This window comes from Hippopotamus amphibius, chromosome 1, assembly GCF_030028045.1.
Source record: "Hippopotamus amphibius kiboko isolate mHipAmp2 chromosome 1, mHipAmp2.hap2, whole genome shotgun sequence".
NCBI lineage: Eukaryota > Metazoa > Chordata > Mammalia > Artiodactyla > Hippopotamidae > Hippopotamus > Hippopotamus amphibius.
The window spans coordinates 12,030,365-12,043,837 of NC_080186.1; the positions used below are offsets into that span (position 1 = coordinate 12,030,365).

At 45.7% G+C, this 13,473-nt stretch overlaps 1 protein-coding gene across 6 annotated transcripts in view; it reads left to right on the plus strand.

Moving 5' to 3' along the window:
• Positions 1-1,946: 1,946 nt before the first annotated feature.
• The window catches only part of SPEN (spen family transcriptional repressor), a 91,501-nt gene continuing 79,974 nt past the window's right edge, over positions 1,947-13,473 (plus strand). For 3 of the 6 annotated variants that reach the window (XM_057697340.1, XM_057697357.1, XM_057697349.1), the window contains exon 1: positions 1,947-2,558. In XM_057697340.1, the coding sequence (XP_057553323.1) occupies positions 1,993-2,558 (566 nt within the window). In that variant the 5' untranslated portion in view covers positions 1,947-1,992. Of the gene's footprint in view, positions 2,559-11,210; positions 11,642-13,473 lie in introns of those variants that run through there. The other 3 variants (XM_057697366.1, XM_057697377.1, XM_057697382.1) reach the window with 2 other exon arrangements.

Consider the following 13,473-nt stretch of genomic DNA (forward strand, 5'->3'; position numbering starts at 1 on the left):
TCTAGGAATTAGAATTGTTTAAACAGATACTTTCACCTCTGTACAAAGTGAAAGAAAGGTTGTGCAATCATTCTCTGAAGTTCAACTGCTTGGCTGATTAGGGACATAGTTTGTTTGCATTATTAGGCTAGCATATTCTAACTTCCCAACAGAACTAATAGTTCCATACTATTTAATTTTGGTTGTGCAGGCTAAAAGTAACAGCATTTAAAAATAATACATTTCCGGAACTTCCTTGCTGGCATAGTGGTTAAGAATCCGCCTGCCAATACAGGGGCCATGGGTTCGAGCCCTGGTCCAGGAAGATCCCACATGCCGCAGAGCGACTAAGCTTGTGTGCCACAACTACTGAAGCCTGCATGCTGCAACTACTGAAGCCCACCTGCCTAGAGCCTGTGCTCCTCAACAAGAGAAGCCACCACCGTGAGAAGCCCATGCACCTCAACGAAGAGCATACCCTGCTCTCCACAACTAGAGGAAGCTCAGTGGGCAGCAACAAAGACTCAATGCAGCCAAAAAAAACAAAAAAACAACACTGCAGTAAATCAACTATACCCCACCAAAATAATGTATTGTGCTTTCCAGAATCTTAGGTATAAAAAAATAAAGACTCTAGGCAGTGTTTTTAGTCATATTGGAACTGAAATAAAATTTGGAATCTAGGAGCCACCCCTCAGATGTTTCTTTCATCTGGAAGCCATCAAATCTTCATCTGTTCCTTCAACAACAAATATATTTATATTTCCATCTTATCATTATGGCTTAACCCCCTATTACTGAAACTGATAACTGCCTATAATTACACGCAGTAAGAAAAAAAAATCCTACTGTAGCTGTGACACCAAAACTTGAGCCAGAAAAGGCTGGCTAAATTATGAACTCATGCTACTGTGGGAAAAAAATAATTAAACAAAATTAAATAAAAATACCTGGTATAAGAAGCAACTCTAGAAGACAAATTTAGCAGCATTACTCTTGCATCTCCTGGCTTTGTTGATTCGAGTGGCAAAGTTAAGGTTACAATGTCAAGATTCATATTTAAATATCTCCTTTGAAATCAGAAAAATAGCTCTTTCAGGATCTGAAATGATACTGGAAGGCACAGAATGGAGATTTTATTGAGTCAATCTGTTACTTACATACTCATAAGGGATTTTTAAAAGAAGTCAAGTGGAAGATGTTCTCAACAGACAGAAATAAGACATTCCAATCTATTGTTTCAGTTTATAGCTCAGATAGAAATAATGGGCCATAAAACCTGATCTGAAAATAGTGGCGCAGTGCGTGCTTCACACCCAGCCAATGAAAAGCAACGTCTCGCTTCTACGCCTGACAGCACTTCAAAGACACTACCTTTTTTTTTTTTTTTTTTTTTTTTTTATAAAAGGCCAACCTCTCGGTTACGCTGGCGTTTTGCACCTCTGTTGGATCTCCCAGCTCCGCAGTTTAACTTCTATTTGTGCAACACCATTGTGGTTCAAGGTACGGCATCCCACATGCCGGCTTAGTACTCCCAGCAGCACAGGACTGCGGAAAGCGCCTTCCCTCTCAGGGTGAAATTACAGCTTCCCACGCTCGAGTTCTGAGCACTGCCTCGTAAAATCGATCCCTTTCACACTGCAAGGGTGGGGGGGAGAAATCCCACTTTTCAAGGGCTCTGAGAACAGGAAGGATTTGAGACCCCATGCACGCCTCTCGGTGCTTTTCAGAAATTCACACGCCAGGCTCGCACCCAGCGCGTGTCCGGGACGGGTTGCGACAGAGCCCGAGCCCAGAGGCGAAGAACAAAGGGGACGCGCCCGCCTTCGCTCCTGGAGGCAGGCTGCATCGGCCCCACCCCCCTCCCCCGCCGGCGCGCCCCGCCCCCACTGCCCTGCTCTCCCCGCGGCTGCGCGAAATGGCGGCCACGCCACAAAATGGCAGCCGGGCCGGGCAACGAGCAGGCCCTGGCGGAGAAATAAGACGCCTCGGATCCCTCCCCTCAGCGCAGCAATGCCAGCCCAAGCTTCCTCCTGGTACCAGTCGGGGCCCCGAGCCTCCTCGGGCCCTGGCGCACCTCTGTGGCCGCAGAGAGACACCCCGGCTTTCCCACGCTGCCCCGCCCGGCAGCACCTTCCGCTGCCTCTCAGTCCAAATGACGGCGCCTTTGTGCCTAGGCTGCCTTTGCTCTCCCAAACGGCCCCATCTTCAGGAGGCTCTTGCTTAAGGGGGTACAAACTGGAAAGAACTGTGCATGGCACACCTGCCGAGCCTTGTCCGCCCAGGACGCCCTGCAGGATGGGCACGGGGAGGGAGCGTCCCTTTCCAAGGACCTCCGCGCTCGCAGCTTTAGCTCCAGGTCACCAAAGAGAGCACAGGGGGGGTCAAAGAGCCCCCCAGATGAGGGAAAATAAAGAAACGCGGGCCAAAGCCCCAGACCAGTCCTTCGGCAGCCACGTCGAATCCCCACGCACTGAGCCCACACCCCGACAGCGCAGCGAAGAGCCGCCGGTGGCCCACCGTGCGCGGGCAGCTCCAGAGCGCGGATGTCGGCTTTCGCTCCACCACGCAAACATCCAGTGAGCATTTTAGGCTTTTCATCGTTCCCCCCTGCCCTCTCCCTTCTCCCTGTGGTGAGGGGCCTTGGGGGGCTGGGCACAGGCAGAGAGGAAGGAGCGGCTGCTGTGGTCCCCGTGCTTTTTCCCCTGGCGTGAGGGTCTCGGAGGGCTGGGGCTCTGCTTGTGGCTTGATGGATGGAGGCAGGGCGGTGGCGGCGTGCTTTGGATTTTTCGCTTTTCCTTCTCTCAGACGCTCGCTTCCCTGCTCTCCCATCCCCCAGCTTCCCTTGAGCTTCGTCTTTCCAGAAACTTCTCAGGGAAACTAAGCAAAAGGCCGTAAGCTGCGACACCTCCTCCCTCCCAGAGCATGCGCGAGGGCAGTGGGCGGCAAGCTCAGCGGGCGCGTGTACGAGTGTGAGAGTGTTACGTGCGCGCGCGCGCGCTCGCCTCGCGGGGCGGGACGGTTCTCTCTCACAATGAAGAGAGCAGGTTTTTCTCCCCTCCCCCAACGTTCCGTCGCCGCGCAAGCGCGTTGAGCCAACTTCCCTGGCCTTTGAGAGAAGTGGGGGAGGGGCAGGCCCAAGGCATAGCAGGCGCTGCTCCGCGCGCCTGCGCACGGGGCTCTCTTGACCGCGCTTTTTCCGCGCTGCTGGTGGTAGCGTCTTTGATGGGAAGTGCGTCCGAGCACCTCATTTGTTCCCTGCCAAGTATATCCTCTGCTACCCCTCGCGGAAACTGTAGCGTCTTGAGGGGTTATTAATTATGTTCCGTGGGTTTCCTGGAGGTTGGCCTACCTTTTGTGTTCAAGGGCTAAGGTTGGACCGTGTCTTGTCGGCCCCCTGGTGACTGGAGTGTCTTGGAGCCTCCTTTCCACTGGGGGAAACGGCCCGGCGAAGGACTGGGAGGTGGCCGCGCTGGCTTCCAGGAGGCACTGCCTGCAATTCTTGCTCACTAAGACAAAATAAAGGTGTTCTTTATTTGGAACACGGGTCTTGGTTCTCGACACCAGCCTCTGCTGGGGACGGCGGCGCTGGCTGCAGGGTTGGTGCTCCGTGTGTGGATGCAGACAAAGAAAGGGCCTTGGCGTACCGCTGTGTCTCCACTTGCGGAATTGAGCTTGGAGCGTGGTAGCCATAGTAACCACATTTACTCTCATAAGATGCCTGTTGTTTTGTTCTCCTTTCCTTTTCCTTTAGGAGTGTGGTGGGCATCACTGCCAGGGTTGTAGCTTCTTAACCCGCCCCCCCCCCCCCAGCTCTTTACCTTGCCATGTAATCCACTTCCATGCAACCCCGTTTTTGAAATCCAGAAGGTTAAGTAAGGTCCCCTTGGCAGGGCGTGGAGGCTTTCCACTTCTCCAGTCTGAACTTTATTTCCTTGCCACTCTTCCTTTTGAAATATCCACAGTACCGGCTGGAGTAACTGTCTTTCTGTATTCATTAGTCGTGTAATGTACCTTCAGAGCCTCAGAGATGTTAGGTTTAAAAGAGGGAGCTTGTTTGCGAAAAAGGCACCTTTGGGGGCTCCTAAAGACTGACGTGGCAGTTGCAGTTTGGCATTTTATGGTCGTGAGCACCTGCTAACTCGCCCGCAGGTGCTAGTGAGCCACTGACCACGCCGAATCCAAGGTCAGTCCAGGTCATCTCTATGGGCGGAGCTACTCAGTGGGTCCTACCTCAGGGAGACCTTTTTTCCTGGTGGGAATTTTGAGTTGGTGCCAGATTCCTAACAGGAGCTCAGTTATCTTGAGGCTGTTGAAGTACTAGCAAGCAGTCGAATTCTACTCCTGCTGTCAAGGCTATACTGTCATTTGAGGCTTGGAAATGACCAGATCAGCAGTCCCTTGAATTTGCAGAATTTCTGTTAGAGATTCTGCCTTAACAAATTATGGTTAATGAGAGTATTTAAAGACAAAGTTCCTACAATAAGGACAACCCTACTAAATAAGAGAAGAAAATTTTGAGTATGTACTTTTTGCAATTTTAGGCATAAAAATCAAAGTTCTTATGTGCTGCCTAATAATTAGGATCTTGGGAAACTGATCTCGAGAGAAACAATGTAAGTTGAAAACTATGGAGAACAGAAGTAACCTGGTTTAAAGCCACTTTTGGGGGTGAAGGTTTTTTAAGTAACAGGTTCAGGCTTGGGTGTGTGTTTAAATTATCTTGTGGGGGTGGGCAAAACACAAACCCCTGTTATTAGTTCATCGCACCGTGCCCCTCCCACCAGCTAACAGTATACAGTGAAATGTTTAGTTTTCTTGCTGGTTCTGTTTTCTTAGAAAAAACCATTTTAAGTTAACCTGGCATCTTCAAAGAGAGTTATCTTGAGGCGAATGCTTTTCAGCCAAAGTGTTTTCCAAATAAAACTGTAAGGGATGGTTCCTAGGACTTTTGTAGTATATAGCCTGAAAAAATTCTATTACCTCCTTTATCAAAATGCTGAAATTTAACTGTTTAAATATACATTTAAAAATAATTCCAGCACTTAATTGCATCATGTCCTACCTAGCCTTTAAATAGAATGTGGTTTTATTTTAAGCCAAAGGTTTCGTGTCTAATTATGAAATATTATGTAAAATTAGCAATCATTACCATCCTGAAGATTAATAGCAAAATATTGAGGCAGTTATGTGATTTGAAGGAGCATTACAATTAAATAGCAATAAGTTAATTAAAATGGAAACAGTTTTAAAACATATGTGGAATGAGTTCATGATGTTTTGAATTCTCTACTTCAAACTGGAGCAAGGCCTTTCAGAGGAGCAGTAGAGGAGCTTAACACCCTAAGTCTGAAAATTTCAATACACATGTAACAAGTTACTAAGTATATTTTGTTGATATTAAATTGTTTTTGAGATTTCATCAAGTGCACTTTGATAGTCTTCTCTGAATTAATCAGTAGCCTTGATTTGCATTATGTATATTCTGCTTACTTCCTGATGTTTAAGTGACAAGCTCTTAGACCTGGGGTGTTTTGGCTTTTGTATATCATTTATAATGAAGCAGTTAAGTTTTTTCTCACATGAGGATTAGTAGTAGAATTTTAAAAGGTTGAATGAACTCTCTGAATTAACATGGCAAATAATAATGTTTTGGTCATTTGGATCTGTTAACATAAATATATTGATTTAATATAGTGAAGTGTCAGCATTTCAGAGGAGCCCTTAACTAAAGTAACCCAGATGTTGACTTCCAACTCATTTTATTGTAACTTTTTTCTAATTATAAGAGCAATACGTGCTAACCAAAGAAAAGCTTAGAAAATATAGATAAATAAGAACTTAAAAAAATTTTGAATTCTACCAGATAGGCACAACCATTATTAATATTTGCAAGTATCCTTCCAGTCTATATTTTATTTAGTGCCACAAATGTTAGTAAATTGTATTCACAATTCTAAATATTAGGTATAATCTACTGTATAGCACAGGGAACTCTTATGTGGCAGGCTGGATGGGAGGGGAGTTTGGGGGAGAATGGATACATGTATATGTATGGCTGAGTCCTTTTGCTCTGCACCTGAAACTATCACAACATTGTTAATCAGCTATGCTCCAATATAAAATAAAAAGTTAAAAAAATAAATAAATATTATGTATATTAGCAGTATTTGCTCATAGAGGGAAGAAAGTTACTTTTAGCAACTTTCCAAGGAAATGGTAGAAATATAAAAATTGATTTTTTAAAAAAAGAAAACAGCCCTTATATTCATTTCTGGAAAAACAAAAACAATGTGGACTAAATTATTTAGCTTTCTTAGACAGTTGGACACTAAAGTAGATCATGAAGTATTATGTTGAAAGAATGATTTAGAGAAGGACTAGCTAGCTAATACTATTCAACTGATTGGAGTTTTGATCATATATGTATGTATAGTTTCAATACAGTGAACCTGCTATATCAAAAGAAATCTGTTGATAGACTCTTCTGTCTTTTGCACCAGTTGACCCTCAGAACTAGCAAGATGTCACTCTTTGAGAATAGTATAGTAGTGTTGTCTGTTTTACCAATGTTTTGAAACAAACAAACCCTGATTCTAATAATGGGAGTTTGTTAGTATAGACAAGTTCTCATGTGGTTGGGTCTTTGATCATTTTAGAGCTGGTTAATGTATTTTTATATGATACCTTTAGGAACAGTGCCTATATTTTAAATATATGTTTTCTCATGAAACAGTTTAATTTTAATAGTGTGGAACTTGATTGGTAACCAAATTTTTGTTAAATATCTGGTAACTATTCTGTCCTCCTGTTTAAATGGTGATATTAATTTATCTGCTCTGTTGGCTAGGTGAACATTCAACGCCTGAGTTTGAGGCTCAGATGCTTTCCCCAACTGGGCCTCCATTATGCATGACTGAACACTTTGAGCACATCTAACATGCTAAATACAGGCGCTCTGCACAGTGTGAAAGTAAGACCTGATTAAAAACACATCTATTTTAATTCCACTTTGCAAATGGCTTTGTTTTAACATCACCTTTCTGAATGATCTTTCACACTCAAATGGGGAAATTCACTTCACCATCCATTTATCATAGACGAAAGGAGAGATCACTCCCTACTTTTTGATTTTTCAGTGAGTATCAATTATTAATTGTTAAAATAAATTTAACAAATCAGAGAATAAGAGTGGGTTGTCTTTTTATTGAAAACTTACAAAAATAAATGCTTATGAAAAAAAGTCTGCCTTGTATTTGTAACAAGGACAGAAACAAAGGAAAGCTTTCCCAGTGTTTCCTGATACATTGCCAACAAACATGAAAAGCACTGAGAAAACCCAACGCTTGATTTGGGGCTGTGCAAAGGGCATGTGCTTATCAGTTTTGTTGTTATTAAGAGTTTTGCAATAGAAAAAGTCAGCAAAAGAGTGCAAGGAACTTCGTACCTGATATGCAAACACTGCATGTTGATTTGACTATAAGACCTGGTTATAATCCTGGAAATGCTATAGTATGTTTTCAACTTCAACTGATGCTTACTTTTGATATTAATATGAAATTAGCAGTCAACTTAATAGTATTCATGATATTTTTATGCTGTGTTACTTCCAAATACTTTTACATATATTTTCTCATTTGATACCTCCAGCAACGTTACTAGGTAGAGAAAAAAGATATTTTTACCCTCATTTTGCAGATAAGGATATTGAGACTTTGAGGATTTAATTGATTTTATCTAGGCCATATAGCCAGTGACGAAACTGGAAGTGGAATTTTTGACTCATAACCCAGGGTACTTCCATTATACTATAATGTCTCTCATACCATCAGTGTCTTTCAGTATCCCCCAAAGTTCAAGGTCAAGTAGTGTTTTCTTGAATCAGTAAGGAGCATGGACATTAATTTTAACCTGCAAATATTAACTTTTATAGAGATGGATAGAATTCCCACCTGAATTGCTCATTTGAACTTAGCATTTATAATGTGAACTATTTTTCCTTCAAGTGAATCTGCTTGACTGAAATTAGAATAATGTTTTTGGGGGGCATCATAGGAACACATTAAAAATTTGAACAAATAAAATTTGTTTTACTCATTAAATAATCTGCATGTCTATTTAGGCTGATGTATTGACATTTTATAAACTGAGACTTTTCTTTTGAGAAGTGTATATCAGATTTTTTAAAACCCAAGAAGCTAAAATGAATACCTTGCTTGTTATTTATGGTGTCTGTAATTCTGAAAACAACTATTTTGATGAAGGTAACATTTTAAGAGAATCTGAGTATGAGGTGCTATGAAATTATGTTTGATGGGATTTTGCTAACATATATATGTGTGTGTGTGTGAATATATATATTTGTATGTGTGTGTGTGTGTGTGTGTGTGTGTGTGTGTGTGGCTTGAGGGTTTTTAGTTTCCCGACCAGGGATGGAAACTGGGCGCTGGGCAGTGAAAGTGTGGAGTTCTAACCACTAGACTCCCAGGGAATTCCCTAGCCTTTATATTGTTAAACAGAGACTGTTTCTCAGTTGTTTGATAAATCTCTGGTAAAATGAGAAATGATAATTAACTGAATTTGGCATTTGCTAATCATCTTTTTGATATCCTGTGATCTCTAAAGGTCTTTGGGAGAACTTTAACTCAACTTTAACAATTTGTATGTTAGTAATTTTCTACAACACTTTCCCTTCTGCTAACAGTTTCAGGCACCCCCCCCCCCCCACGGGTGGGGGGGCTTGAAAGTATTTGCAAACTACTTTGCCCATTTCAAATTAAATTTTATATAAAAATTACATATCTACTCTACGTTTTACATGGGAAACAGCACTGCTGGTAACAAGACCTTTAGGATAATCTAAGAGAATTACATTAAAAAAAAAATTTAGTTGGCAAGCATGTTGATTTTAATTTTCATTTAATGTCTCCTTATTCTTGTGCCATGGGGGAAGTATAAATACCTCTTAGTTGGTTCTTACTTTGTTTCAGCTTATCCTTTTATTGTTCTATGGGAGTCATAGATGGATACAAAATACCACATTTAATAATGATTCTAGCTAGTCTCTCTTGTAATGATTTTGCTGTAAAAGCCCCCCCACCCCACCCCTTTTATCTCTTGAATTTTCTTCAGCATGATTTTAACTGAAGGCTGCATTCAAGGTGAGATACGCCCTTTATTTCTCTAATTGCAAGGTGCTGTTTTCTGAATCCTCTTCTTTGTCTCTCTTGCCCCTTTTAATGCCATTGAGCTGAGCCTTTTCTCTTCTTCACGGTGACACCAAGAAGATGCAGCTAATTCAGTGCCTTTCAGGTTTTAAATGAGTAATTTACATAGTATTTTAAAGTGTGTTTCAAATTGTGGTTGCTTATATTGAAATTTATGCTTCGTGGAAAAATGCCGGTCAGGTCAGTTCAATGCTAGCTGCAGCCACATATACAGAACTATGTAGTTCATAGGTTTAGGTAACAGTGTGCTGTCCTGACACTCCTTATGTGATAGTTGTGACAGAGAAATGGCCAAATGTAAATGGCTAATCCTACATCTGAATGTAGGCTGATTTGCTTTCACTTTTAGTGAGGGATCAATTCCATAATATTTTCAAGAACAAAAATTTCTGTATCATTTAATGACTCTGATTTGCATGAAGACAAGGTCAACCTCTGTGGTGGCATTAAAGGCCTTAACCGAATTATGAATTGGTGTCACTATTGTGGTGGTGCTTTTTGTCACTTTTCTAAACCACTTCTTTCTGTTTCTGCCTCTTACTGACCCTCTCCCCCCCAGAAGTAAAAAGTGTGTTGAAATACAAAATGTAATCATAAGCCAGAAAAATAGCATAGAAAAAAATTAAATCGCCTTGCTCAGAATCTAGAATTTTTAGAAGTAACTTGTCAAAATTCCAAAAATCATTTCAATAGATGGTAAGCTTATCCCCTGAGCTAGCACGTCTTATTCTGTAGCTGTTGCAACTGTGTTAAGACAGGGGCTTGCTTAGTCTTCTAACATCCTCAGAGAGGAAGAGAGATTATCTCAGTTGAGCATACCTGCTGAGATCACGTTTAAGTACAGTATAGACTATGAAACCATATACGAGAAAAGTTGATGTGACTCTGACACATCATTAAGAAGCTTATGTTAAACTATATGGTGAACAAAAAACTGCTTGGAACTTTACAGTCTGTGGAATTACAGAAACAATTTACGCACAGGTGACCCCAGGTATTAGTGCCATTTATTGCGGCGAACATATTTTCCAATTCAACACAGCACAGTTTGATGATAAGTTGGCTTGTATAAGTATTTGAGACAGTGAATGAAATCGAATATTTAAAATCCGGTCTGTACCACCTAAACCACTAAACCTATGATATTTTATTTCTGTAGATAGAAAATGTAAAAGAAAATTGAGTTGCTGACTGTTCTAAACAATTCCATTTTTCTGGACTCGGGGTTCTGTAAACTAAAAAGTTCAACTGTAAGGCTTTAATATTTAAAAGCTCTTAGGCCTGCACAGGGTGCAGTCCTAATCCCCTCCTCTGCTTAGATATTAAATTATAGTAAATCCTCGAGGGGAACACTATCAGACATGCAACCGTCTCACTTCAGTTCTATTCCTGTTATACCATAACGATCAGCAAAGAAATCTTGCAAACGGTTTCGCAAGATCCTATATAAAATAAAGTTGCTTAATGTTACAAGCTAATGATTCTTGGGAGGGATGGGTTTCTGAAGCCGTCACAACTTATTTAGCTGGGTGGTGGGAAGGGCGGCCTTGTTCTGACACTTTCCCAAGCAGGCGCGGCTCCCAGTGCCCGGAAACGGCCAGAAGCTGGCCAAAGGTGAGCAGGGGAAGGGGTCCTGGCTTCTCCTAGGAGAGAGGCCTTGACAGCCACTTTGACAGGCAGCCCAGTGAATACCAACCCCCCTTCTCTCTTTTCTTCCTCAGGCCGGCGCCTGAGAGCCCTGCTCGAGGGGCTGGAGGCTGCGCCTGCCTCTGCACGCGCAGCGCCCCAGGCCTGAAACAGCGCCCGCCCTAACAGAGTGCTGCGCGCCTGCGCACCGGCACCGAGCGCGCGAGCGTTCCTTCCTGGCCCCGCGTTCCTCCCTCCCTCGCGCGCCTGCGCGCCGGCTGGGAGGAACTTGGCGTCTCGGCCTCGGCTGGCGGTCGGGCGGACGCGCGCGCGCCCGCGGTAAGGGAGGCGGGTCGCGCGCGCCGGTGGGAAGCGTCCGGCTGCCACAGCGCCAGCTCCGTCGTAGTCGCTGCCGCCCGGGTCCCGCTCGCCCCTCCTCCCCGCTCCCCCTCCCGCTGCCGCCCGGGCGCATGCGCCGCCGGAGCGCGAGGGTCGGCTTCGGGTGTGTGGTGGCGGCAGAGCGGAGCTGCGAGGCCCGAGAGTCAGAACCTGGGGGAGAGGGATGGTCTCTGCACGGGGGGGAGCCGGAGGAGCCGCCGCCGCTGCCGACGCCACCGCCGCAGCCGCCGCCGCCGCCGTCTCGGCGCCCGCCTCCCGGCGCTGACGGGCTCGTACGAAGCCGGCGAGGGGGAACCCGCACCAGCGGTCGCCGGCACACCGCGCAGCATGGTGCGGGAAACCAGGCACCTCTGGGTGGGCAACTTACCGGAGAATGTGCGGGAAGAGAAGATCATCGAGCATTTCAAACGGTGAGTGACACGAGGCCCGGGGCCACGCTCTCTCCTCGGGCGCCGCTGCCCCCTCTGGCCCGTTGCCGGCCCCTCCCCGTGCGCGGAACTGGTGAGGGGACCCGGGCCAGACCCACGGACGGGTGCGGGAGGCGCGCGGCTGCCTGGCCGCCGCTCGGCCCGCGTCGCGGCGTTGGGCCTCGGGCCTCGGCGGAGCGGGTCGGTCTGCTGTCCTCTCCCTTCCCAATAAGGAGGCGGCTGTCGCTCGGCCTCCGCGAAGCCGACGCCGGGAGGGTGCCCTCGCGCTGCCCAGCCGGCGGTGGGCTCGCGTCCTCGCGCGCCGCTGCCCCGGCTCCGCGCGCTGCCCCCGCCGGCCCGGCAGACACAGCGGAACAGAACCGCCGCCGGGCCGGGGCCCGAACCCTTACCCCGCGCAGGCAGCCCCCGGCCCGGCCAACTCGGGAGTCCCGCAGCAACTCCCGCTCCTCGCCCTGCGGGCGCGTGGACATGTCTGACCTAGAGAGGATTTTGTGCGAAAGGAAAGGTTATACAAAAACAAAAGTCTTGGTAGGTGTGGTAGGGACATCTCGGAACCGGGAGGACACTACTGGATTCTAGGGACCTCTCACGGAAGGCTCACAGAGCTAGCAACTAAATGGAAATGGCAAAACCAAATGTTTTGGTTTTTTTCCCTTGTTTTTGTAGGGTTGGGTGGAGGATGGTGTCTGAAAATAAGTTGGTGCTTCGGCTCTTTCGTCTTCCTCCTTTCGGCGCTCCGGGGTCCCTGGATGAGGGAGGATGGTGGGGACCGAGTGCTCGCAGAGGAGGAGCCGCCTCATGCAGCAGAGTCCCTAGTGCGCCGTGCTCCCAGTCTCGGGATCTCCGCTGCCAAGGCTGCGCCGGCCTTAACACTGAAGAGCCTTCCTTTAAAAGAATGGTGTTTCCCTCCCACTCAGAATTCCTAAATTAGTGGTTAAAAAACGCAAGCCTTTTCAGATTAAAAGATGTAGTTCTTTCAGAAAGCTTCTTCCCAGAGTATTTTTTGTTGTTGTTGTTCATGAGATGGTAGGAATAAACGTTCTTGATACATTTTACTTATTTAGTAATTTTTAGCATTTGTTTTTATTTTGTGAAATGTATGTGTGTCATAGCTGGTAGAGCTCTCAATGTGAAATACCGAAAATGACGCTTTACTTACATTGGTGTAAATTGAGAAGGGCCGTAGCAGGTATGTGATTGTCCTCGAAAATTACTGTTTCTTTCGATATTCAAGACCTCGGAAGGTTTTAAGTTTGGTTTACTCTTAATTCCTCTTACTATCTAGTGAGTGAAGGAAATTATGGAGCGCCTTTATTAGTGAGTCACCATGGGAAAAATAGATTGCGTCGCTTGCTCTTGAGCAGCTTGGATGAGGAAATGGAAGCAGCGGCAGCGGAGCTCCGCTCTTTCAAATGGAGGATCATTGATTCTGTTGGTGGTTGCTGTTACTGGGGTATTAAATCTTCACCGCTGGAGCGCGCGTCTGCGCGTGTCCGCGTGTGAAAAGAAGCCTGGAATAGTGAGGCCATTCATAACCCACTAAGGCTGTCCTCGGCAGGACAGGGGGAGGCGCGCTTCCAGGGACTCCCGATGTTTACTACGTTGTGCCGAGAAGCCAGGCAGCGGGAAGGCAGGAGCAAAAACTCGCCTCTGTCCCCTGTGACAAAGGGGAGATCTCGGGCTCAGTGGGGAAACAGATGGGAACTCTCTCGCTGGCGCTGCTCCACCCCTCACCCCATATGGAGGCCCCATATCTTCAGTGTTCTGGTGGAAAAATCATTGAGGTGCAGATTATTGGATTGGAAAAGCCACTT